General features: G+C 39.0%; 1 protein-coding gene across 3 annotated transcripts; it reads right to left on the reverse strand.

Annotated features, from left to right (window-relative positions):
- Positions 1-208: 208 nt before the first annotated feature.
- On the reverse strand, positions 209-27,941 carry trim3b (tripartite motif containing 3b). 3 transcript variants are annotated; one of them, XM_041801095.1, is made up of 17 exons: positions 27,786-27,941; positions 20,732-20,907; positions 13,365-13,494; positions 12,357-12,467; positions 12,052-12,203; positions 11,639-11,819; positions 11,297-11,398; positions 10,037-10,135; positions 9,276-9,428; positions 8,673-9,051; positions 7,400-7,503; positions 7,111-7,278; positions 6,845-7,013; positions 4,783-4,824; positions 2,999-3,069; positions 2,772-2,912; positions 209-2,018 (listed from the first exon to the last, which is right to left on the reverse strand). In XM_041801095.1, exons 2-17 carry the CDS (start codon positions 20,875-20,877, stop codon positions 1,866-1,868), a joined length of 2,301 nt encoding a protein of 766 aa, XP_041657029.1. In that variant the 5' UTR covers positions 20,878-20,907; positions 27,786-27,941; the 3' UTR covers positions 209-1,865. The 3 variants fall into 3 exon arrangements, with proteins under 3 accessions (XP_041657029.1, XP_041657030.1, XP_041657031.1); XM_041801096.1 differs by lacking the exon at positions 4,783-4,824; XM_041801097.1 differs by lacking the exons at positions 20,732-20,907; positions 27,786-27,941 and adding an exon at positions 15,590-15,614.

Below are 27,941 nucleotides of genomic sequence, written 5' to 3' on the forward strand. Positions count from 1 at the left end.
GCCTTTTGTAGTACACAGCAGGATACACATGATGACTGATGTTTCGTTTGATTCATATGTGCTTCCTTTATTTCACACAGACATGAGGAGGGGGTCACGTACAGGTGGGATGGAGATAAAAAACATTAACACTGGATGGGGAAGGAAAAAATACATCTGAACAGAGAGTCCATGAACAGTCAACATAGATGGGAGAACAAGAATGAAGTATAGCTAAAGAACAAACTGTTTATTCACAAAGCACGGGTGACGAGCTTTTTGTGTCACTGCATGTTAGCTGGTGTTGTGTCCCTCCAGACGGAAAACCCTCCAAACACTGAACTACCAACAAAATGAATACAAAAAATCCTCATGATAAAGGTGCTCTTCAGCTACTACAAGAATATGATTGTAATATACAGTACACAATCTGATTATGTCCAATGATAACTATACACAGAGGCATATATTACTCTTGCAAACAATAGAACTCTTATAATAATTGTGTTTTGTGCAATGTTCAACTACAACATACGGATTTCTTTCTATTTTTTGGCAGAAGGAAAGAAGTTTTAACTGGATGTGAGCTTTGGGGAAAGAGGCGAGCTTTCAGTGCTACAAGTCACAAGGCCTATGTACAACAATGTTTGGCAAAATGCACCAATTAGAAAAATAATTTGTAGAACAAATTATGTAGAAAATAAAATAAAAAATAAATTAAGTCCTTTGAAAAAATAAAACACAGCAAATAATGCAACCATTGATGTCTTTTCATCGGCTACTACTTGGCATGACCTTCTAATGTAATCGCATATAATCCAGTGTCGACATCCTTGATAAGTAGGCTATATAGTGAAATAACATGGACACAGAATCCATATATACACCTAAATATGTATATTTACAACTACAATAGGTCTTAGATATGATACACAAAAGTGCAGGAACTAGAGGGGGACTGTTTTGGTTTAAAGAACAGAAAGACGAGCAGAGAGGAGCTGGTTGCGATGCCTTCAAAAACCTCATCAATCAATTTACCATTGTGCTTTTAATGCATATAATCTATGTTATCTAAAAATCACAAAGAAAACATCTTTTTCCATGTGCAGGTGTCTTGCTGAAGTGATAAGGTGCAGAATATGATGAAACATTTCTGTAAACGCCACATTCCTGTCTGTGTTTACTGATGAGGAATCAAAGGCAGTAATGACAGGGTCAATCTTTGGGAGCACACTGACATGCAGCAGTGTTCAAGAAACAGCCTGAGCATTGTTCAATCACAAAGCAGGATCTTTACAACAGGGAGGAAGACTACTGCTTCCATGCTGTGCTTTGTTTGCTAGCTCATTAGAGAGTTGCTCATCTGTGTTGCCCCCTAAAACCATAACGTAACGCCAAATTCAGGTTTTCTAGTGGCGAGGTCCAACTTGTGTGATAGAGCCAAACTACCTGGAGAACGATTTCTACTTCATTTTTCTGATGCCGATTTGGTTAAAAATACTCAAGTTTGTAGTTTAATATAGAAAACCATGCATGGATAAATAATATGTAAGAGCAGGCTTTTAATTCCTTCAAATCTTCCTTTTCAACTCTCATTTGACGAGCAAAGTATCTTGACCTTTTTGTCTCTCAGAGGGAGCTCAAAGAGAACCAATCACTAAATCACCACTGAAATATTACTGAACTGAGGTGGTCTAAGTTGGAAAGAAACCTTTCTCACTAAAATTCAACCTTATTCATGTATGGACAAAATGAAAAAGAATGCATTCATGGTCCAGGGTTCACTGTAAACTGTGCAGGCATGTTGCAGCTCTACGTCCACAAGCAATGTGTGATTTGAACCTGTAGAAACAGGAGTGATGTGTCAGCAAATGTCTTTTCTCAGCTTATTGGAGATATCTGTAAACCTTAAAGCAATGGTTGCCAGAGTCGGCAACAGCCACATGTCCGTCTGAAGTGAGAGCGAGGCCCTGGGGGCCATACAGAGGGTCTGCTGAGGTGTTGATGTACGATAAGAAGGAGCCTGTGCTGTCAAACACCTGCAATTAAAAACACAAAGGTAAGAGTTTTAATGCACTTAATTTGCACATGCACATGGAATACCTTCCTTCCCCCCTCCAAAAGAAATCAAGACAGATACACTAATGCAGAGTTGCTTCTTCTACTGCATTCTCTTAAACACTTCTCTGGTGCATTCTCTGTCAAGTTCTTCACTCACGGTGTATCTGCTGGTTTTTTTTGTTTATTTACCATGAAGCAATTGTTAAACTATTTATTCACCTAGGTTCAATCACTTCATTTCAACCCTTTGTTAAGAAGATTTTTTTTAAATCTCAATCCACACTGCCATGGATTTGACATGTTAATACTTCCAAACTGATGTTTGCAGAAACCGACAAGATTCAGACAAGGATCTGCCTAAAACCTACAAAGGTTAACCCTGATAGCTGAAGCAGTTAATTCTAGCACAACTTCATGGAGGATGACTACAGTCTTGTAGAAAATAGAAAGCTGCAGCTACATTTGTAATTCAGAGAACAACATTATTAGACTTAACACTTTTGGGCCCATAGCCTTCATCAGTCATCCACCCTGCTGAAGGCTATGAGGCAAAACGTGCCAGCCACTGTGGGTCTGAGGCTTATGGTGCTAATGTTTTAATTATAACAAAGATGATAGTAGTGTTCTCTTTATAATAAAATATTTTTCTCTTTAGTGTTTCATAACACTCTTCTACATAGATTTAAAAATATGATCGTACTGTCTTTAATTTTACAATCGGTCAGTCTTACCTGTATTCTGCTGTTACCCCAGTCAGCTACGATGATGTTTCCATTAGCATCCACAGCCACACCAGTAGGAGCATTGAACTGTCCGTTTCCTTCACCATGGGAGCCAAACTTGAACAAGAACTCTCCATCTGCACTGTAAACCTTTGTATATGTATAAAATCCTGGTCAGGTTTCTGATTAAGATATTTATGCTGTGTGACAGTGGGAAAATGGTTTGCATGCCTTACCTTTACAGAGTGATTGTGGAAATCTGTTACTATAATCTCATTCTTGTTGTTCACTGCAACAAAGTGCGGACCTGTGCGAGGAGAGAGAGGGAGGTTATTTACTGTTAACAGAACAGAAACTGATTGCTGTAATTTGCTCAGGTCCTTATGCTGTTAGTAGGCATTTTAACAAATGTCATGAGTGGTGCTTCAATATTCAGATACTAATTGAATGATCAGGTGGTTAGCTTTTCTGATTTGTGGGGACTGACTTTGATGCCTTATAGCAGATGTATGACAGAAAAACAACTTTATTTACATTTTTACAATGTTTTTCCATTATCACCCATTAATGAGCTCCTTAGCTCTGATTGTAATAGTCAGTACATTTACATAGAGTTAGAAAAAGTCAAATTATTGTGTTATTGTTAGACTAGAGCTTTTAAATGTGTGTCACATGGTAGTCTAACTGAAATTAGACTTAGTAAAGTGATTCTCTCGAAGTTGGACACCTAGATAAGGTTGGAGATGGATTTACTCCTCCATGTGCACATCTCAGTCAGACCAGACCGGACTAGCAATGTGTTTCAAATAGCATATTAGTTTACTTTACTGTGATTTTCACCACTACTCTCAGCAGGGTAGTGTTGTTCCAGACCTTGCTCTCCTTTAACACCTTTCAGAAGTTTTGTAATGTGGCTGTCATTAGCTATCCAGCTTACTACAGCTAACACTACCTTCCTAAGTTTTACAGATTTTTACAACCTGTCAAGAATTAGGCAAGTTAGACAACAAAAAAAATCATAAGTCATAATTATGAGATAAAAATCAAAATTTTGAGATTAAAAAGTCCTAATTATGAGATACAAAGTAATAATGACTTTTTCCACAAGCAAAAAGCCACACCAAAAGCTTCTCTTGGTAGAGAAGATATTTTTTCATGTCTCATGACTGGCTTTGGCATGAATTTGATCCACCTTCAACCTGTGCCATCATATACTAAGGTAGTGATAGCCTGTAGAGCTCAGGTTATGACTGGAGCTGTGCATGTCTACTACATCATTACGTCTTGTCACTCTGATTGTAACGTGACAGACAGAACAATCATCCAATCACCTTCCAATAATTTGTTGAAAAGTCCTGCCCTTCCCAAACGCTTTGTATGGGAGGTTTTCCAGACGTTAAGCATAAATGCTAATCACACCTGAAGTTCTCTATGTTCACATAAAACCATAAGTGTGATAGGAGAGATAGCGTGCATTGCATTTGTTCCAAAAGTAAAGTGTAGAGTATGCACTAAATGTATAAAGCTGTATGATTTGTCTTTTTTTTGCAACGTTCAACATACAGTCAATGCTTGATTAGCAAGATCAACAAGAAGTATGAGTAAATCCATTCTTCCACTGTATACTGGAACAAGGACATTAGTCCAGTTAAATAACCATAGTTTGACTTTACTCTGCATGTCAACGTACTGACTGACTGTGAGGTACCAAACACAGATCATAAGTAAGTTTCATTACTCTGGAGTCACAGTGGTAAAATCATTCACATTGATCGTTTCATAATCATAAACACAAACTACAAGATGCATGTGACATAATGTTCATTACCTTAAAAGGGAAAGGGTTTTTACAATGTGAATATACTTGTTTCTGTGATGATTATCATACAGTGTGTTCCAACAATTCACCCACAATCGGAGTTTTCAGGAGTCAGACACAGAATCAGGGGTCGGGTTAGACAGGGGAGGGGGCACTGCACTGTGGGATTAAGGTTCCAACAAGGCCACACTTAGTACTTACTGAAAACTGAGCCAGATTTATTATAGTTTGGGCCAAGTTTTTCTGTATCGATAAACAGGAGGAAGAACAGAAAGAAAGAAAAAAAATGATGGTCAGAGATAAAGGATAAGCAAAGAAGAAAAAGAGATGGGTGGTCAGCGCAGGCGCAGTGTGCTGGGTGGGAAGCAAGGGGTCAAGGCATTCGCTGTTGGTATACAGGCTTACATTTTTAAACAGAAAGTAACATGATGTAATGCTTTAAAGTAAACTCAGCAAAAGAATGAAAGCACAGGGATACAATGTTGTTAACAACATGGGTGGAGAAAAAGACACTGATACCAAAACACAGCAGTTTTTTTTTTTTTTTTTTTTGCTGTAATTCTCAAAGGAATACTTGGGGCCATAAATGAATACATTTATTTACAGGGGACCAAGATTTTGACTTGATCCAATATCACAGGAAGACTTGCTGTTCTGCTGTATAGAGACATATAATCTATTGATATTATAGTTACAACTCTCTGAAATCTTCTGTCATGTCTGTCTATTTATTTGACTCTGTGGTCTTTTATAGTATATTTTTGCCGCTTGGTCGTAGTTTTATTTGTCATTTTTCCATTGTGTTTGTCAGTTTGTAGCTTCTTTTATGTCTTTGTCATTCTTTTTGTCTCTTAAACAGTTTTGTATTCCCATTGGAAAGTATCAAAATGGCTGATCTGTATCACCCTACTTTTTGGCACCCTTCTCTTGGGGTACCAGGCGTACCTATCTGACCCCAAAGAGTGGAGCTAGACTTACTGCAGTCTGTTGATTGGACAAAAAACTCCTCCTTACCTCTGTAACAGCAGTAATAATGGACAAACAGAAAATGCTTCATGTTTTATACGTAGCTGAACAGTTTTTCCTCCTCATTTTGTCATCAACATACTTCTATTAGTCATGGTGATCTACTATTTAGCAAATAAACCTTATTGGGTGATAGTTACAATTAAGTGATCAAGATGACAAAGCCATAAAAATATACAAGCCATAGTGGTATGTCATTCTTAAAAAAGTCAGTTCTAAGAGCTGATCCTTTTAAGTACACAACAGGAGCCAACCCCTGATTGAGAGCCAGTTTCCTTTTTTCTAATATTTTTTATTAAACAGACATGAATGGTTAAAATAGTACAATATGAAGAAGTGTTGGGTTTTTCTGTGTCTCTAAGTCAATAATATATCTGTTATTTCATTCTCTTTGTTGCTGCTCTTGTATTACTTTGTTCTTCACTGTAATTTTTTTTTCATTTTTTGGCATCCTATTCCCCATTTCTTTCTCTGTTTTAGGGTTAAGGAAGTAGTAAGAATGCCAAAAGATATAAGTCAAAATCCTGACCTGCAAAACCTAGTGATAAAGCCAACTTGAACTAAGGCTAAAGCTAACATAGGTAACAAAGCTATGTAGCTAATGTAGACAAAAGTTACGCTGTGCTAGTTAAAGCTAAAGCTAACAAAGTTACATTAGCTACGTTAAATGGAGAAATTGCAAGAGCTAGACTAAACCATTCTAGAAGTAGTTATGCAAACGGTGGCTCATTCTAGCTTTGTTAGCCCTAGCTAAACCTAGCCAAATTCTCTTACATAACATTAAGTATGTATCCAGTATCTAGAACTGAAACTGGAAATACATTGTTACAGCAAATTATGTCACTTTTGTTATGACAGGGGCGGTGTCTCACAGTAGTAGTATTCAAGGGGGGATGTCTATGATCTGCAGCCTGCAGAAAGACTCCTCTCCATTTTGCCAAGCTTTTCTGTCTCTTTGTAGTTTTGCTGCCTTTAGTTTTCTGGGGTTATTTACTCTTTTATTACCTTTTCAAGTTTACAAATTTTCCATAAATTACACATAAATTAATTGAAATTCTTCACTTTTCTTTGTCCTCATTGAGTTTATAAAGAGGCTGTCATGCACAAATGTTCTCAAATGCTGCTGTCTGCCACAAGCTAACTTTTAAAACCAACATATACCTGACCCTGTCAGATGGTGGCATATATAAATAGGGCTCCCTGTGAGTGCTTCAAAGATGTCTGTCCTCCTGCTCACCTGCAAACTGTCTATCAGTCGTCCCCCTGCCTCCAAACTTGGTCACCAGCTTCCCATTTGATTGAAAGATGAAGACGCAGCAGGCTTTGTTGTCCACAATGATGATGTGTCCATTCTTATCCACAGCCACACCCTTAGGACCCATGAGCCGGCCTGCACCGATCTTATTCTGTGAGAGATGAAAGGAGAAAGGGCTTTTATTAGAAGGGAAACAAATACACTAAATGTATAAAAACGCTGTTTTAATACAAGTCATAAGGTCTCACCTTGAACTTTCCATCAGAGGAGAAAATGCTGACCCATCGATTGTCATAGTCAGCCACCACAATGTCACCGTTCATGTCCACAGTGACACCTGTTGGTCTCTGCAACTGTCCTGGAGAACGTCCTCTGACACCAAAACGCATCTTAAACTGGCCATCATTGGAGAAAATCTGTAATTGGTTCCAGTAAAGAGCGAGCAAATCAAGAACACAGTAATAGTGCTGTATTTTCCTCTTCTATATGACTACAGAGACATTTATGGATGTCCTTGTTCCTCTGTGTGTGTCTCACTTGTATACACTGATTGTTGCTGTCTGCCACCACCACTCTGCCATTACTCGTGGCTGAGATTCCCTGCAGGTTCGTGAACTCCCCCTTTTCTCTGCCCCGGGTACCTGTCAAACAGTAGATTTAATAACTTATATATGTGCCATTTAACATTCTCACCTTTCACTCATAGTTTGTAAATAGATGTTATGTGCGGCTTCCTACTTAAAGTTTCCTGTGCTGATCATCTTTCAATGCATAGCTTGTTTACAGATAGGTTTTCTACCTCCAAGGTAAAAGCAGGTTTGGGCTCATACCTCTGTAGTTCAAAAATAGAACTTGCAAAGACTTGAAAGGTCTGCTTATGATAGATAATCCCTCACAGACAGATCAGTGAACCCTGGTTTATTTGTGGAAGTTGAACAATCTTTCAATAGAAGCGGCACTGCCGCCATAAAAACCCTTCAAGTCCAGACATTATAAAGTAGAGAAACAAAATTCCACAAAACTTCATTAGACTCCTGTTTGTATTTTTTTAATACTGCCCATCAGGTCAGAACAACTCCATTTTCACTCTGTAAGTTTGTGGTAGGAGTTGGAATCATCTGTCCAGAAAGGAGGATGCCAAGTTAAGAATTGTGTTGGACATGTTTGCAAAAATGCAATGCAACATGTTGTACTGTATAACTTTTTAGTCAATGATTAAAAAACATTTAAAACTAGAAAAGCACTCAGAAAGCGCAGACCTCCGCCATTAGCCATATCTCCCAATAGTAAAGAATCCTTTAAAATATTCCTGGATCCAGACGGTGATCCGGATCACTCCCAAAATCTAATCAGTTCTTCCTTATGCCATTTCTGACATTTCCTGAAAATTTCATCAAAATCCATCCACAACTTTTTGAGTTATGTTGCTAACAATCAAACTAACTAACAAACAAACTAACGAACAAACTAACTAACAAACTAACAAACCCTGCCGATCAAATAACCGCCTTGGTGGAGGACCCAGAAACCCAGAAACTTCCACTTTTCTTGGTAGTGACCATGCAGTTAGTTTTAAATTGCTTTGTGTTCTGCCTTTACTTTAAATGTCTTGCAAAAACTGAACACATAAAATGACATGTGTCATTCTTGACTGTAGACAACCTAAAGGCAACTTAAACATTCATAGAACAAAAAAATCAGTTGCCATTGTTTTCAAAACTTTAAGCAAAGTTTCTGTTAAACGATTCTATTTCCTGTGATTAAATCTAAACGGGACTTTACCTATGCCTTTGCTCCTGTATCCTCTTACCCATTCTGTAGATAAGCTCGTCCTCTATGGGGTTTTCCTTTTTCTTTGTGGTGCTGTACATACTGGAAGGCCGTCGCACAGCTTTCTGCCGTATGTGGCCGCCGGTCCCACTGGGAGACTTTACCCTCCTCTTCACATCATCTGGAGATTGCGGCACATCTGAGGGTTTGACTGCCCGCAGGCGGAAAGGGCTGCCGCGTATCGGCTGGCCATACAGCAACAGAGAGAAGGAGTACTCTCCCTCCGAGCGTAACGTGTAGCCCACTTCATATGTCCCGTTCTTATTGTCTGTTATCTCTGTCTCTGCAGCACGGTTTCCATCTACAGACGTTATCTCTGCTTTTAAAACTGCGTTTCCTGTCCGTACTAAATCCCCATCCTGCAAAAAAAAGAGGTAACTGATTAACGTTTAGAACACAAAAAAGCTAGTGTTAAACATGTTACATGCACAAAGTTGCAGAATCAAAACCAGAACTTCCTCAGACATGATTGATGTTAATACTTAGCTTTAGAATTTGTATCAAAGCAGAAATATGCAAATAAAATGGGTAAAACTCTGAACATATGGTAAATGTCAAATGTGAGGTTAAACTAAAACTCTACTTTATCCTTTGTTGTCACAGTAATAGTGTGGTGCTGTCCAGTGACTGCATGGCGGAGGCCCTCTCCTGTGGCGACAGAGGTGTGTGCGACCGCGGCTGTAGTGAGGAGAACGCCCAGGTTCTGGATAGAGCGCCGCAGACCTTCAGTCTCCACCTGGAGAAGAAGGCACACAAGATCTAGAATATTTTCCACAGCAAGATCAGTTCACTAAAGTTTGATTTTCACTGCTGGTTTCTTTTATTGTATGAACAGTGATGAATGACTGCAAAAAAAATCCTTAAAGCTCAATTAAGCAAGGTGACTGGAAAAAAAGAGACTTGTGAAGAGACTCAAACAACTATGTAGCTAATGCCAGAGTCATCTGAGGACACTGGGCTTTAAAAATGAAGAGTTAAATTGCTGTTGTACTGTGGCTTGACATATTTGGAAATATGTATTACATTACCATAGCAAAACCCTTAAAGAAAGACTTAAAATTAAACACAAGATATGTGTGCCCTGCTGAAGGGATAATGCTCTGTGAGGAAATCCCTAAGCCCAGTTAAGCCTTTAATATTGTCCCCCCACAAGTCAATCATACAGACTGATGGGCAGCATCAGCACTTTACCAGGGCTATCAAGCAGGAGCCCCCCTTCATTGTGTTTCATACAGTCAGTCCCACAACACCTCCAGTGATCTCCAGCGTCCCAGATCTACCTATCCTACTGGCATCTCTACCTTCAAGATAGTTTGAATCAGAACGCACTGCAGTGTTGTTTACCTGACAGTCCAGGTGTGCATTCTGGTGTGGCCTCTCTGGGAAGTCGTGTCTGGCCAGCGCTGTTACTCGTTCGCTCATCTGCTTCTGAACCAGCAGCACCTGCACTTACAGAGAAACATATTTTGTTAAAATGCCTTTCCTCACAACTTGTGCTTCAGTTTGAAAAAAATTCAAAAATACTTAGAAATGAATGTATTTATCTTCAAACTGATGCTCCACTACTGTAAAGTGCTGCAGTTGATCACTGTTGTTATCACAGTAGTAGCACTTTCAAATTAAAACACTGTAAAAGTCTGAATTTCTATGAAACTCACATCTATGAATATCTATGAAAACAATCCTTTCTCACTCTGTATGTGTTTGTTTTATCTGTTAGATCAAGGTAGGGCTTAATGGCCAGGCTTTCACACCAGTTTAATACAGTGTAATAAGGCTTAGTTATCTGCTACCATCAGATTAAAGCTATATTTTATAGATTTTTTGCCGTAAAATATCTTAACATTTGTAATGGGACATGTCTTATTATGTTGGCTGTCATAATAGAGCCACCATGACAAGACAAGACTATTTATTTTTATTTACTTAACCTTTATTTAACCCATTGAGCTACAACATTTCTTTAACAGCAGAGCCCTGGCCAAGACAGCAGCAAAATAAGTTCCACAAATAAGACCAAAAACAGAACATAACAACAAAGATTAACTACATAAGTAGACAAGTCAGCAGCTTCAGTAGAGAAATTTGCACACATTGGTCAAATGTTCTCTAATTCTGACCTCAAAATCTCCTAAACTAATACAATGCTCAAGCTTAAGATGACCCTGTAGCTCAGACCAAGATGATGGAGCAAAAACATTGAAGTTCTTCAACCAAAGAGAGAGTGAGTTCAAGGAATATTTAGGAAAATAAGAGAAAAATGTAATTTGCTTAATAATGTGGAAAGCAGTGTAATGCTGCTGTGATTATTTGGCTCCCTATTGTCTGACCCCCACTGCTCATTGAATATCTCCAAAACAAAAAAACAAAAAAACAACAACAAAAAAAAATCCACAACCCCTATATGTTACTGTAATGTGTAATCGCCTTGTCTCTGATATGGATCAATCGCTGAGACCTTGACTCTTAAATCATCTTTTCATACTGTAATATTTTGTACACAGACATGCATATTCTCCTGCTAAATAAACTAACAGCTGATTTTCATATGTGATGTAACCTGTTTGTAAGCTTGCTTGTACCAGTTTCAACCTGCCAGCCCACCTCTGTAGCACTCCCATGGCTGAGAGCTTGCTCTGTAAAGCTGCAGCTGCTCTGGATGTGTTCCTTCCCCTGCAGGAGAGATGAGAGCTGGGCCTGCAAGACCTGAAATCAGGTGAGTGGAGGATAAGAAAAAGGAAAACATAAGAAGAAGAGAGAAGAACCAAGAAGTGGAAAAAGCAAAATTAAGGCAGAGGGCTGAAGTGTTTTCATCGTAATGTTAGATATGTGGTGGGCAAGTTTGACTACATCTAACAATGAGTGTGCAAAGATGTATGTGTACCCCTGCCACAATACTCTCAATACAGTATTAGTAAAATTACGTGAACATGTAGCTTCACAAACCTTCTGCTTAGCACTGCAGATGTTCTCCAGGTCTGTGATGAGGGCCGTCTTACGCTGATTCAGCGCCCGCTCCAGCTCCTCAAATGTACAGGTGATCTCTGCCACCGCCTCTGTCTTCCTCTCATTCAGCTGCCGAGAGATCTCACTCACCAGCTCGATGGCTGCTGTTAGCTGAGGGAGCCTGAAGGTGACACAATGAAAATCTTCCTTTAGAAATATTGACAATAAGGACACTACAACCTTAAACCCATACAGATCCCAAAATATAATGTAATATTCTGATGCAGATCAAATTACAAAGCTACAGAATCTATTTTTACTCTGAAACTTTCCTCAGTAACAAATGAAAAGCTTCCAAAAGCCTTGATATGAGGTAAATATTCTGACATCTTTCCCATTTATCAAGCCTCAACCTGCTGTGAATAGCATCCAGCTGTGTCTTCAGTGCAGCCTTGTGCTGTTCTACAACGTCCCGCAGAGGAACGGTCACATGCTCCCTGTGCTCGCCCTCTGTGCAGTCTAAACACATGGCCGTCTCACACGACTCGCAGTAGAACTCCATCACCTGCAGGGGGAGACAAACTGAGTGAGAAAAAAAGGCTTTCACTCCTGTGGGCTTTGCAGGAAAGTAGGATTTAGTGCTTTCATCAATAATTCATCAAAACAGAAGAGATGAGGAAAACTAGTGAGGTGATGACATGAATCAGACATCACTCACCTTTCCCTCGTGGTTTGGGCAGCAGAGGGGCTTCCCTGCGACAGCAGCGCTGACTGACTCCAGGACGCTGCAGGCCTCCGGCCGCGAGCACTCTGGGTCTCGTTGGAGGACCTGGTCAAACATTTACATCAACATCAAACATATTTAACTCTGTTATGCTTCCCTTTGTTTCATTGACACAATGAAACAAAATAAAGTCTATAATATGTAATTCATTACAGCAAAGTTGGGTTAAAAAAGGAAGATTTTTGGCCAGATGGCCCCAAATGTATGCTTTTTTTTCAATTTATGTGGCAAAAAAGAAATTTAAGCCTGTGTATAAACATTTTCATGTTGATGAGTATTTCAACTTCACTGAACTGAAAAGTTGTGACAATTTTATGAGAAATAAAAAAATACATAAGAAAAGTGTGGTTAGATAAGTATGCACACCCCCAGGACTAATACTTAATTTAATCACCTTTTGATTAATTACAGCATTCAGTCTTTTTTTGGCTGGAGTCCTTAAGGGGAATTATTGAATTCAGGTGTATCAATCAGACCCTTTGCCACAGATGTATAAAGTCAAAAACCTAGACATGCAGTCTCCATTTGCAAACATCTGTGATACAAAATGGGTTGTTCTGAAGAGCTCAGTGAGTTCAAACATAATACTGCAATAGGGTGTTACCTTCGCAATAGGGCAGTTTGCGAACCACCCACTCACTATTTGGAAACTTTAGTGAAACTTAAGTTTAAAACTAATCCTAAATAGAGCCCAATAAAGGAGAAGGACAGTCCAGAATGATGTCAGTCTACAAAAATGACCTCCCTTTGTTTAACGCCCAGATTAGCTCTTATTAAAAACATCAGCACAAAAACAGACAAAGAGCCTCTACCCCATTTCTTGTCTGCATTTGTATTTAATTAATGTGACTTTGTTTTGAACCACACCATTATTCTTAATACACCTCAAAATTCTTTAGGCAACACGTTTGTGTCAGTTATGAAGTAAAGCAGCAATCAAACCTCCATGAGATTAGTGATGAAGAAGTTGTTCTGTAGAGCACAAACGCCTTTCTCTGGCAGGATGGACGTCTGCCGGCACACTGGGCACGAGAGGGTCAGGGACTCTGGGGGAATGTAGTTCTGGAGGCAACTGGAAGGAAAAGGGAGAACAGGCAGAGAAAGCCAAGAGGTTAAAACATACTTAAAACAACTCTTCAGCACTGCCTTAACAGGTCTCTTCTCACAGCAAATAGAGCAAATGTGTAAACCAGAATCAATACGACAAAACAGCCGCCTCAGGAGAAAGCATGTGCACTTCCTCTATAAATAAGTGAATCCCAGCAAAACGATTAGCCTAACAGAGACCTGAAGAGGCTAACTTTAGGCAGAAATGGTGAGGATGTTTTCCGTTTTTCCTTTGGAGGTAAACTATTTAACATGAAATACCTTAAAGCCAAAACCAAATGCACAGTCAGCAGAGTTCAGCTGAATTATGCAGATTACAGCACACCCCTGGCCTTCTGCCCAGCTGCATGATGTACAGTTGTTTACTTTAGTTTCTCTTAGCACTAAATTGGTTGTTAATGTTGCAAGAAGCCTGAGGTCAGTGTTGAGAATAAGTCTCACTTGTTGAACACGAGGAAGTCTAGCCGCAGACTGCTAACAGCATTCTGTTTAATTTATTTCACCACACAGTCATGAGTTTTTACATCAACTGAGGGCTAAAAAACATATCCTACTGCTCTGTCAACAACACTGTAACAATGTTTAGCTAGATAAAGTACTACTGCTCTGTCAAACATAGTAAGTGGGTGGATAATTACATGGGGAAAAAAGTTTGAAAAGATTGAAAATGCTTAGAAAGCCTTGTATTATTTCCTAAAGCAGTAGAATACACGAATTTACTTTAATGAAAGTATCAAATTGAATTAGCTTAAAAGCTGTTAACATTTTGTACTTCCAAATTCCAGGTGGCAGGAGCATTATAGTAAAAATCTAAAAAGTTGTGAACATTTAACCTCTTCCTAAGTGACAGGCAACTGAAAAGATCACCACATGTCATATTTTTCATCGTACATTATATTTTGATACCTCTAGTCAGAAAAGAGTTAATAAACCACACTTTTTGTTTGAGTTTGTATTATGTGATACTGACAAACGATTATGGTTTGTTGTCAATTAGTTGATAACTTACAGTAAATCATACTTTTCATCCAGCACACAAATTTCTGTCAGAAAGGGGCATTCAACAAAGTTCTTGCTAACTTGACCATTAGGCCTAAATGGAGGATTAGCATTGTGTAATTCCATCAAACAATAATGTTTGCAAAGAAATACAGTTACACTAATATTAGCTGTTGTACAACTCAGTTATTGTTGTGAAAGGATTAATAATAGCCAGCAATTAAACTCCTTGCTCACCTGACCATTAGGATTAGCATAGTGTAGTGTCATCAAAAAGTACTATTTGCTAGGAATTAGTTTTAAGCTAATATGAGCTGTTACTTTGCACATCAGTTACCATTAAAAAAAACTTTGTAATAGTTAGCATTCACTAAACTTCTCACTCACTCAACAATTATCATAGTGTAGAGCCATCAAAAAATAAATATATGCTAGGAATTGGTTGTATGCTAACATCAGCTGTTGTTCAACTCAGTCACCATTAGGAAAGACAGAATAGTAATAACCAGTCATCAAATTTCTTGCCAACTTGACCATAAGTGGGGGATTGGCTTTGTGTAATTCCATCAAACAATAATGTTTGCAAGGAATTACTGACATAGCTGTTGTGGAACTCACTAGAAATTAGAGCTGGCTCAAGTGGTCACAGCAAAGGAGGGAGACAACACCATGGCAAAGTTTTTTAAAGAAGTCTTTATTTTCAAATCAAGCCACATTAAACCAAATTAAGCATTTAAATCAAACAATTCTCTAATTAAACCAAATAAGGCAGAACTAAACCAAATTAGGCCAAATCAAATAATCAAATTAGGCAGTTTACTAATAAACTGAATTAAACCAAACTAAAGAGTCAGAAATGCCAAATTAGACCAAATTAAACTAAATTACTTAGTTACTTCAAATAGGACCAAATTAAATACCTACAGCATGAAGTGTGTAAATCAGTAGAGTCAGTAGTGTGGGATGTGCACAAGTGAAGATAATGTGTGTAAATGTTGTAAAATGCAAACTGAACTAAACCTCAACCTATTCTAACAAAACTAAACCAAACTGTAGTATACCTGTGTGGAGGTCAGGTCAGAGAGAGAGAGAGACTGTGTGACTGCAGGAGCTCAAATAACCTCCTCACTCTAAGCCCAGGTGTGTGACATTACTCTAATCACTGAGCTGCACTCACAGACACAGACACTCAGGCTGACAATACCAAACATCACATGATGTCATGGACATCACAAGATGTAGTAAAAACTTGCACCAAACTTCTTGCTCACTTGATCCGAGCATAGTGTTGTGTCATCAAAAAGTAATATTCACTGGGAATTAGGTGATGCTTAAATAAACAGTTATCTTACTCATCAGAAACCATTAAAAATAGACTCCAAATAGCAAGCATTTACCTAAATTCTTTCTCACCTGACCATTTGCAAAGGATTAGAATGCCATCAAACTATAATGTTTCATAGGAATTTGTTGTATACTAACTTTAGCTGCCTTGTAACTCGGGTGCCATTAGAAATGGCAAAATAGTTGCAAGCATTTGACAAATTCTTGCTATCTCAACCATTAGCAAAATGTGCAGCATCATCATATAGGGATGTTTCCAGGAATTAACTGTTGTGTGCTAACATTAGCTGTTGTCCTACTCCTCTGTTACCATTAGAAAAATACTAGCTAGCATTCAGCAAATACCTTATTCATTTGACCATTAGCAAAGGCTAGCATAGTGAAGTATCACCTAGCACAGATGTAATAGTATTGACCATTGTTGTCTTTCTTTTTCTTTGACAGCAGAAGTAGGCTATGCTCTTTTATAGTCCCTCATATTTTTCTGAATAGTATGTGGCTATATAATCTTGTATGTTAAAATTTACAATAAAACTCAATTCTGATTCTGATTTAAGGACCGATTAGTCACAGGGTTACAAATTATCAACCTTATAAGAATCCCTTCTTTTACTTTTTACAGTCAGCATTACAACAACATGTGATATCAGAGAAAAATGACCGTGATGTACATACTGTGTATGCTCCTTCTTTAACATTTGACCTTCCAAGTAAAATCATGCAATCAAGAGTACAAAAGGCTAAAATCCCCCATCCAAATAAGGGTGACATCATTCATTTGGCATTATTCAAACAGTGGCTTAACCCTCAGCAGAGGCCAAACTCATGATCCTGATCTCTGACCAGTAATCACACAATTAGGATTTTAAAAAGAGCGTGCCAAAAGATGATGGCGTTAAGACAAAAATAGACCAAAACTAAAAGAGATACAACACCATACCAAACAGACCAGGCCCAGCATGGTTGCCCCACCTCAGACCTAAAACCCCCTACAAACTACATCAACCCATTTGGTATTACAACATCTGTCTGGCAACATCATGTACCGCTCCAGACAGAAATCTGTTCACCTCAGCAGGGCTCCAGATCACATGCCATCCAGTTAAACCAGGGGATTAAACTTGCCCTCCGGTGGGCAAATGCCCCCCTACACAGCCTGGAAAAAGGATTTACTGCGCACTGTGCATGGCTATACAAAATTGCTCCATAAATATTTGTCTGATCATAGGTTTAGAAGTAAACCAGTTTAAAGCAAAATCCCAGTTATCCTCTGTACCTAACAACAAGCACTCCCTTTTCTGTCTCCATCCTCCAACCCTCACGACAACTATTTTTCCACAAACCTCCTCTGCACGAGAGGCCACAGTAAGTATGGCCTGAGGGGGTGTCATCTTTCTGAGGAATGGGAGATTGAAACATTGTAAATGTGTCCAGCAAACAATGAGCCTTTTCTCAGAATCTTTAACGGTCCCTGGTGCCGAGGAATGCACTTATCGCAGCAGAGACGAATTATGGGTAAGGATTTCCAGTGGACATGGTTTCTCTGAGGGGACCTGTAAATAAGATTCCTCTGTAATAGAACAGGGGGATAAGTACTGGCGTGGAAATAGCTTTGGTAGAAATTGGGTTTTTCTTGCTTCTTTGCACAGCTAGAAAAAGTTATATGTAGGAGAAAGTACGAGGCTTATGCAGAGATAATTGACTTTAATAGAAAGATGGCTAAATGGGAAAATGTCAGGGTGTTTCACTGGCAACACAGAATTTATTTGTGTATAGGCAGCTGATCAGGCTGTAATTAGAACTTCATTAATCTACCAAGGCAGCAATGTGAATAATGTCCATAACACTGAAAACAGCAACACACTGTAAACCCCCAACTTGGGATATAGTACACCTCATAATTTATGGTTAGAAGACTTCTGTCCTTTAGGGATTACCCACCTGACTCTGGCTCATAAAGCAACACTCAATGTCAGCACAAAAAACTCACACAAGATGTTCAAAATTAGAACTCGTATAAAACATCCATGGTCTATAAAGGTTTTATTTAAAAAAAAAAAAAAAATTTCCACAGTGCAACAGGTGACACGACCATCTCTGATTTTACCAAAACTAATCTCCACCAGAAAAACAGTGTCATAGCCTTTATTTCCTGTATTAGTGTTTACTTTATTCCATAAAAGGGACCGAGATATTTAAGGCAGCTGTATTCATTCTAACTCCTGAAAGAATTAAGAATTATCAAACAAATAACAAAAGTCTGTTTCACTCAGCTGAACTGAAAATCTTTTATCTGACTGCCTCTTTCCTTGGCTCTTCCTTACTAATGAGTGTAAAGAGTTTTTAAAATGTTTTAATCTGCTACAATACTGTTGTTATTTCCTGTGAAGTGAAGCACCTTACTGAGGCTCAGTCGTCTCAATTACATGCTCACATGCTGAGGTTTTGTCACTTAAGATGAGAATATTACAAGATCACGTTTTAAATTAAGGTAGCGTGCTGTGCAGCTTGCATGCACACGAGAGACACACTAGCTTGATTAGGTGAAGCTCAGTAACACAGTTCAGAACACACGGCCGTGCCACACTTTGCGCTCAGCATTGCTCATGGATTCACTGCTGAGCATGCCGGTGGGATGATGACTTTGTGAAAATGGGATGTTGATGGGGTAAATCAGACTTTGGTGATAGAAAATTAAGACTATGGCAAAGCAGTTCAGGAAATTGATCGGACATACTGCTGAGGAAAATAATGAAAATTGTCTCATGCCCTTTTCCTGAATTACATCAATATGAGGGCCAACAAATGATACTTATATCAGTATGCACTGCTCAAGAATCTTGCAATTGTGTTTTCAGTTCAACAAGTGTGCTGTAACACATGAAAGTGTCTTTTAAGGGCTACATATCCTCCCGATGAAGGCTTGATGCTGAAACATGTCAAAGAAAATGAGGGCATTGTTTTAAGAGAGTGCTTTGGAGAATTATCTTATTATTTGTTTTGCTATATGAATCCCTCAACAGTCATAGGGATGTAGAATGTTTTTTAATTAATTTAACTGGGGTGACTTTGGTTTTTTCACATTTTCAAGGGTGTCTTAACAGAAAAAAGGTTGCTCCAGGGATTTCAATGCTTTCTGTTGCAGGGCTTTTTTTTTAACAATGGTTGGAGTCCTTGCTGCAGTGACCCTGCTATTTTAACAGCAACAAAGGCCCCTGTTTTTTGTTGTCCCCACCTTCTGTAACCCATGTTTCCTGTTTCTTTTCAGCTGTACGTAACAAAGTAAAAGCAAGATGGCTGAAACAGCTGGTTAACCTGGCTTTCTCTTATCATTCTCAGGACAGAGTTTAAAGTGAGGCATAAATGAGCAAACAGAAGACAGAACTGAGACAGAGGATGATCCTGAGGTGATTTTTTTTTTTTTAAAGATTTATTTTTTGGGCATTTTTTTGCCTTTATATGATAGGGGAGGACAGTGGATAGAGTCGGAAACAGGGTCAAGGGTGGGGGGGAGGCATGCGGTAAAGGGCCTCCGGCCGGATTCGAACCCCGACTGCCCGCGTACATGGGGAGCGCCTTTAACCACTAGGCCACCTGCTCCCCTTTTTTTTTTTTTTTTGCATATTTAAGCATTTTATCACTTTCATCAATTGTTGAGATTTGCATCATGGTTTAGCATGTTTTGAGTAGTTTTTCCTAATGTGATGTCTCATTTTACAACTGTTTTGTTATTTTTTATACCAATATCTCACTGGCTGCAAAATAAATCTACCATCAGGTACAAATAAAGTAACCTGGACTTGTGCTGAAATCAGCTGTTTGGGCTGTTTAGTGCGCAACATGCTGCTGCTAGCTGTCTTTATATTTCACATGGCTCATTTTCTTTTGTGAACATTTAAACTGAATTTTGATATAAAATAAGCATAAGCCATATAATTGAGATCAGCTGATCTAATGCCAGCCCTCATCAGCTGTTATCCATCACTGTAAGCACAGTATTGGCCAACTGCACTCATGCTGCCATATTTAAACTGCTGTAGCCTGGCTATGCTTTACTGTTCTCTCTGCAAGCTGCTTTTTACAACCCTCCTTCATTCTGCTTCTGACTTAATCAATGCCATTCTGTTGTCATTGATACCTGCTCTGCACTTGGTTTTTGCTGCTTCTCTGCCTGCCTCAGGTTTTCCTTGTAGGCAAAGGAAGGGCAGGAATGTGTGCTGTTTCTACTTAATGTTTTCCTCATGCAGTAGGCTCGTGGAAGGGCAGGGGGATCCCAGAACAGCCATGCTGCGAAATATAAATGACCAACTTTTGAGAAATTTCTAGGGGAAGTTTATAAGGTTAAGTCCTTATGGTATTTATCTAAGAGGCTCTATGCTGTCTCTCTGTTTTAGTTTTTGAGTTCTGGAACTATAAAACACATAGCTTGTATACAATATCTACAATACCTTAATGTTAGCTAATTGTAGTTAAAGTAGGTATAATCAGTAGAGCTTGACAGTTTAAATTAAACTTATTCATGAACATCTGTTCGCACAAACTTAACACCACCTTTCATAAGACGGTGCCCAATTTTGGCCACCCCAGTCTTATAAATCTGTATCCACCCCTGGCTGGATTGGTGTGATCCTGGTGCAGCCAATCACAGCGCACACAGGACCTACAGTAGACCCTGTACCATTATCAAGTCTTTGATCGAAATATCTCGTAATATCTTAGCCAAAATATATACGCTCCTAGTAATGTTTATTACACTGCAGAAGTAAAAGGCAGCCTCTTGCAGAATTATAGATAAATAAAGGCCTGGTATAAAGTGAGTGTAGTTAATCAAGAGTTTTGGCAATAGTAGTCATACTCACCTTTCACAGAAGGTGTGCAGACAGGGAAGGACCTTAGGGTTGCGGTAGTGATCCAGACAGATGCTGCAGACCAGAAACTGCTTGTCTATCTGACGCACCACAGGGCTGGTGTTCCCAGCCTCTCGCTTTGCCATGGCAGAAGACATTTAGAGCCACGGATGATGACAGCAGTTATCCTGCAGGGAGAAAAATATATATACATCAATATGTGCTTATGTTTTGGTTGTAAAAGCCTTTCCAGTAAGTGCCATGTCAGGGCTTTTAATGCTCAATAAACCCTGCACGTGATGTGCCAGGAACCAAAGTGCACAAAGCTGTTTAATTCCTTGATTAATTAAAAATGTCTATTGTTAGGGTGTTATTTCTGGATTATTACTAGGTAAAATCTGCCTGAAATGGAACTGTGTGAAGTAAAAGCATGCAGCAGTCCCGAGTGTACAGTTGCAGATGCAGACACACCAGCAATGCCATGTGCTTGGCTTTTTACTAGATTTGCATCTCATGTGAAGCAGGTAAATAAAGTTTTATAAAAGAAGTGTAACAAAACATAAAGTTCACATTGTGGTTAGAGAGTAGTTTTAAATGAAGACAAGTGAAATGAAGAGACAAATGAATTTCCCTTCGGGGATAAATAAAGTTATTGTATCGTATTGTATTGTAAATTACAAATTGATACTAATGCATTTAAATAACCTTTCCAGGCCACAAAGGTACAAGGAAATAGACTACAATTATAGATTCCTGATACATTCAACTCCTCATACAAACAAAATCACTGCACAACGGCCATCTCTGTCACAACACTGCAAAATGATATTTTGGTGGCAATTAACCATGGCCATATTGTCTCCAAACCAAACCATTAAGATATTGTTTATGGATTTTTTTGCTTCAATTTTTCACTATTTCTCATTTAGGAGGTGGTGTTGCACCCTGACACTAGACCAATTGAGAACAAATCTACCTATACAACTAAAAATTAATATCAAAATGGAACGTTTTTATTTGATTGGACAAAAACTATTGCAAAGTACTGAACTACTGCAAGAAAATGATGTACTAAAAGATAGCACATCCCCAAAAAATGCCACACTTAAAACATTTTTTGAAATGTTTTAAAAGCGAAACATTGCAGAAGCGCCGGAAGGACAGGCATGCATACTGTACATTTGATTTTACTGTTTTTCCAAGACAACATTTTGGTCATTTTCAGCTGATTTGAAAACTAGCTTTTTATCCAAAGGTAGTCAAGCTACAGACAGCAGACCACCCCCACACCCTACAGACCACTATGGCTCTGTCATTAGGAAATACATGCTAAAACTTTCAAAATAAATTGGGATAAGATGTTAAATTAAGGGTTAGGCTAACAAAAATTACAAGTCAAAAACCTGACCTGCAAAACCTGATTGTAAAACATTTGACAGAGCTGAGTAAACAGCACACTGACAGGAAAAAAGTGTGACCTCTAATGCATTCCAATGCACTAAATGCAGTTAAGGTAAGAGCTAACTAAGCTACATTAGCTACGTAAGCAACTTAAGTTACGTTACCTTCTAAGCTATGTAGGTCACAAAGCAACAAAGCTAACAAAGCTAACTCTAAAGCTAACAAAGCTATGTTAGATACATAAGCTACATAGGCAACATAGCTATATCAACATAGCCTCTGGCAATCACAACACAGCGATCCATTTAAATATGACATACTTCTCACTAATCCCTACTTGCTTTAATGCAGATTCACCACACTGCTGCTGCTGGCAAAGTTTAACCTCCACCACCCCAGCCTCCTCCTTTATAGCATAAAGTATGTTGCACCCTCATATTGGTATTCATGCTACTGTGTATTAATTGCTTTTGAAGTAATTTTATTGTATTCAGTACACACTGTCATAAATGTAGCTATCCCTATGGAGTTTTCTAGCTATGTGCTCCCTGGAAAGTCAAAGCATGCTGCTTGACTAACCCAGGGACCTTTTGAAAAGAGCCTGCCAAGTAAAGCCTTATGTCCATTTGCAATCAAATGGTAAAATGTATGACAAGAGTGTTCCTGACTGAACAGTGGTTTTCACACCTTATTTGCCCAAGGCACACCTAAAATTGAGCAAACTTTAAACATGTTAAAGTATATTTAGTTGCTGTATTGTTGCAGTAAGAACATATGGTTGTACAAAATCCCACGGCACACCTCAGCTTGCCTTAAGGCACACCAGTGTGCCTTGCTACACCATTTTAGAACCACTGATTTATATCACAGACACTATGACACATTTTTCTCAGCACAAATTCACCACACACTGTAAACTGCTCCTTGACCCACTTTTAGGTCCCGACCAACTAGTTTAGAACCCCTGATTTCAAAGCTTCAATTGCAGAAACGTGGGATGCAACACTTTTTTTGTTTTTTGTAAAAAAAAGACTTTCCCAATTTTTTCTAAGCTTGTATTTTTTTTATTTGGGATGTGCTAATATCTTTTAAAAGTGAGGCGACTAGAACAAAGGAGTTATTCTTTTAACATGATCTCATCCGTTACAGAAATACAGCATTAAGGTATGGAGGAAATCTGCCTAGCAACACACAACAGAGCATTTCTGTTATGTGGCCCATTTTCACATTCTTTAGAGCACATATGGATTTGAGTAGTATGTTAAAGACGCTGGTTTTGTGTTCTCATTAGCGTGTAAATGAAGTGGAAAGATCAGGTGTCATTGACATTAATTTTCGTACTAAAAGACACAAAAAGCCATGACTACGTGTAACTGTTAGACGCTGCTTGGCCTTATCTGACCTACAGCTTAATCTCTGTACCTTTGATAAACCCTGTGTATGCCATTTTTATCTCTGTGTTGCTAACGTGCTGCAGCCTCATGTTCTCAGTAGGTCAACACATGTTTTATTCATGTATCAGACAGACACTCACTGCTCATGCAAACGCAGGGATGAGAGACAAGCAGCAAACATGCCAGGCTTTGACATAACCAGCACGTATGAGCAGTATACACTCACTGACACACATGCACAAAAACACACTGATAATCATCATCCCTCCACCAGACCCCCCTGCCCCCTCCTCCTGGCTGCACATCTGTCACGGCTGCATCTAATACAGCTCTCAATCCCCTCCGTCTCCTCTCTGCTAAGGCCCTATTGTAAGTTGTTGACGACTACACGAGCACACACACCAAACACACGCAAACACAGCATCACATGACAGTGTCCAGACAGGCAGGGTGCAGGTCACTTCTCAAGCTGTCTACCATAACAAAAGACACGGCTCATTCACTCAAAAAGGCTCATGTAAGTAGCCCATGATTGTCTTCATCTAAAAATGCATTGTTCTATAATCATCTTGTACATGAAACTTGCATTTCAAGTGTATCCAGTTGTCCCTGTTTGATTCAGATAAAAAGGTGCAGGTATTTCTCTCCATAGAAAGTAGAACCAAAGAGGGATCAGCCACAGGATGCACGCTCTACTTCAGCAAAGTTCTCACACTTCTCTGTCATTATCATACTGTACCAGAACACTCTGATACAAATATCTCTTGTAATGACATCTGTCTATATTTAGACACATGTTGTAGTGAGGGAAGCAGCGACAGTCAAACTAAAATAAGACCAGGAGTCTAAGGAGTGCTGGAGGGTGAGGTGGCTGATGTCTGTTTGTTTACCAAATATACTGAAGGACCGAGGCAAGGGTACGGCCCCAAAATACCAAAAATCACATATTTTTTCAAACTTAACTGCATATACAATTAAGTTCTTCATTACCTCATGCAATCTTTATACATTACTTAATTTGATGTATTGTTGCAAATTTTAGCACTTTTTAAAAAGGCCAAAACTGAAAATCAATGCAATAATAAAGAATCACTGAAGTAACTTGGCCAGAACTCATGATGGAAAATTCAGAGTGACATGGAGAGTCGGTGGATCCACATTGCAAAGCTTCAAGCTGGAACATTTGTTCCAAGCAAGAGAATAACCGGACTAATAATCATACAAGGTTTAGTTGTACTACAAGCCTGTAAATAATGGTGGGTGGTGAAGAGATTAGCAGCTATAGCAGTATTCTTGTCAGAACTGAACAACATTTGTTGAATCATTCTGAAATATTTTTTTTCTGCTACTAAGCAGGTATAAGGTATGCAGGGTGATAAGAACTCATCACAGAGCTCAAATTGCCACAACATTGGGCTGGAGAGGTGGGGAGGGTGGCCCAGTCAAACTGGGAAGCCAAGGTCAAGCTCAACTGCATCTCTTTTATCTGGGCCTTTTAACTCCTAGTAACATGCCTGAAGATCGCTAGCAGTTTTCAGGCACCTGGGAACAACCACAGCATGACCAGGGGCTTATGGCAACAAGGTGCTTGTGGCAACCCTACTACCTGCCCGGAAGGTACCCTAGGCTATGCTTACTTGCCACATCCAGACCTACTCCACCCTAGAGGTATGGACTTTAATTTTTAAAAGATTATTTCCCTATGCCCCTTGTAATATGCAAGGACATCCAGAGAATGACCAGGGTTATATCAATCCTCCTTCCCACCTGATGGTGCCATTAGGGGAGCTTAATTGCCATTACAAGTCTTTTGAAGGCTCAATTTTTGGCTCAAACATGCCTAAAAGTTTTGTACAATCGTGTGTTTCCATTCCATGAATATATTAAATGGTCTATCTAATGTATCAGGTTATATAGCTGCTAGAAGTGTCAAAATTATTTCCAGGGTCAGCTGCAAGTATGCAAAACAGCTTAATGGATGGGTGTGGTTAGCCAGGTAAATGGATGTAAATCAAATTAACCAATGCATGATTTCTGAGTCAGTTAGCTAATTTTCTATTTTTTAAAACACAGGCCTGAAATCCTGACCAAATTATCATTTTTTTATTATAAAGACACCTCCAGCCACTAGTAGCCACTGTAGCTTCAGTTAATGCCGCTTCCTCACTACAGAGCTTTACCCACGCCACTATGCCAGACAAAAACACTAAAAGCTTGGCATTTACCATGTCATAGAAACACTGCAGTATGCCAGAACTAAAACTAGTTTCTTTACAACTAATAACTGGAAATAAAGTTGTATGTAGACTGTTGAAGGTTATACTTATTTATAACTACTCAACAGAAGTGAAGAGTAACTACATCAAGCACAACATTAATCTGCAGAGAGGAACAAATGCTGTTGAAGCTAACTGCTAACTTTAGCCACACTGTACAAGGCACAGCAGCCTCACATCATGCACCCACTGACACAGGAAACCTGTCATGAATTTGACTGTTTTCGGAGCATTTTCTCCCCTTATAATAGTCAAGTAAGTACAATTTAAATGTATTTTTAGCAAAAAGGAAAAAGAGGCCTTGGAACTTAATTGAAAGCACATGAAATATATGTAAAGGTTGTCATGCTTGTTATCCCTGTTATCAGCCTGTAGAATTACATATCAGTCTACAACTAGGCTGTAAAATCACTGTAGCGCTGACACATTCAAAGGCAGACTTACAGTCAGATTTGGGCTGTTTATACAGTTGATGTGAAATAAAAAGTTAAAGGGTTTTAATTGTTGGTAAAGTACTTTATTATGTTAACTTTACTCAGTATTGAACACTGTATGTATGAAGTGACACTACCTAATCACTAGTTAGAGGTGAGTAATTTTAAACAAACTATTCAGTATGTAAATCTGTACAGTGTACTCTACATTTAACTAGCATTTTAGTTGATACATAAAAGCTCTGTTAGAAAACATGCAAGCTTTACTATCAGAAACAAACTGCACACATGGTGCAACAGCACAATTAGGTCGTGTATGCATCCATGTAACATTGCTTGTTTTTTTTTAAATCCTGTTAAGTGTAAAAAGTGTCCTATGTAGAGAAATCTCATCCAGATTTCTTTAAACAGTCTAAAATGCCACTTACTGTGAATCTTTACTGTGGAGATTGTAAATAAAAGCTGTTCTAGCAGCAAGCTGTAACTCACTCATGTGACAACTACCCCACAGCAAAGGTTTCAGGCATGAAAAATGACTACATATTCAATCTTGTTTGCAATAGTGTTGCTTTCATATGTCATACGGAAGCAACATTATTGCATGCATGCATGCACATGAGCGGGTGGGTACAAGAGCAATGCATGTTCACAGTCATGTGCGTCGAGCAGACTTGTGTTCTGACCTGGCTTCAGCTTTATTCATGCCCATTTAAAGTCTTAAAGTAGGCCATGATGTTTAGTTAGATGCTTAAAAGTGACCATGACCAGTTTACTGACAGGCTTAAATAAAGTGTTTAAAAAGTTTCTAAAAGTAAGTGAAGACGTGCAGATACAGATTTCAGGCTCTGCGGTTAAAGGCAGCGGGACGGGATAAAGCCGAGCCTGGGCAGGACTGCAGGAAGCTTCAAAAAATGAAGTATGAGAGGACACATCCTGCAGAGAGCTGCCAGCTAATACCATCAAAATGAAATGTGCTATAATTCCTCTGGCCCTTCTATGCGCAGTAATAAAAGCTGTAATGGTGCTGTTGACCTTAGCCTGGCTAAGTCTGCAAAATCTCAGGATTAAAGCTCCTGAATGTGTATCTAATTGTTTGTGTGTGTGTTTAAGTCATGTGTGAAGCGGTTTGTGTGTGACAACAAGCTCACAGGCGTGGAGTTAACACACAATGCATCTATTCAGAGCTGGCTTTACTGAATACAAAAGTAACAGTTTTCTTTGTCTTGTTCAACAGTGAAACCTCTGCTTTCTTCTTCACATGCTGCATCTCTTATGACACGCAAATGGAAATAGAGCAGGAAAAATGTACAAAAGCAGGACAGGAAATTAAACGTCTTCTTCAAAGTTCAACAAGAGGGCAGGTAGTGAAACATGGAGACAGCTAAATGAGGGATACAGTCAGAGTTTGAGCCCTCGTGCACCTGTACATCACCAATTATTTTATGCTGACAGCTTGGAAAAACACACAAACTCCTCTCTGGTAACAGCTGAGCTCATACTGTACGCCCACAAACATATATCTGAGGACAAACAACAGCAGATCAACATAAACACTACCTACTGTCAGAAGAGAGAAGATCAGTCTAGAAGAGTCCATGGCAGCTTTGAGTATTAAAAACCCAGCAACACCCTGGCTCACACGCTCACGTACACACCCCCCTCCTTCAACCTTGCTGCCCACTCTTCCTCTTCCTTTTCCCCTCTCTTGCTTTTTCCC

Source organism: Cheilinus undulatus, linkage group 12 (genome assembly GCF_018320785.1).
Source record: "Cheilinus undulatus linkage group 12, ASM1832078v1, whole genome shotgun sequence".
Lineage (NCBI taxonomy): Eukaryota > Metazoa > Chordata > Actinopteri > Labriformes > Labridae > Cheilinus > Cheilinus undulatus.

Excerpts from the sequence above, each read along its gene's own strand:
- trim3b (XM_041801095.1), bottom strand. The coding sequence starts at position 20,877 with ATGTCTTCTGCCATGGCAAAGCGAGAGGCTGGGAACACCAGCCCTGTG. Across the intron at positions 12,204-12,356 it reads GCCCAAACCACGAGGGAAAG|GTGATGGAGTTCTACTGCGA; the intron begins GTGAGTGATGTC and ends CTCCCCCTGCAG. Across the intron at positions 10,136-11,296 it reads GCCATGGGAGTGCTACAGAG|GTGCTGCTGGTTCAGAAGCA; the intron begins GTGGGCTGGCAG and ends CTGTAAGTGCAG.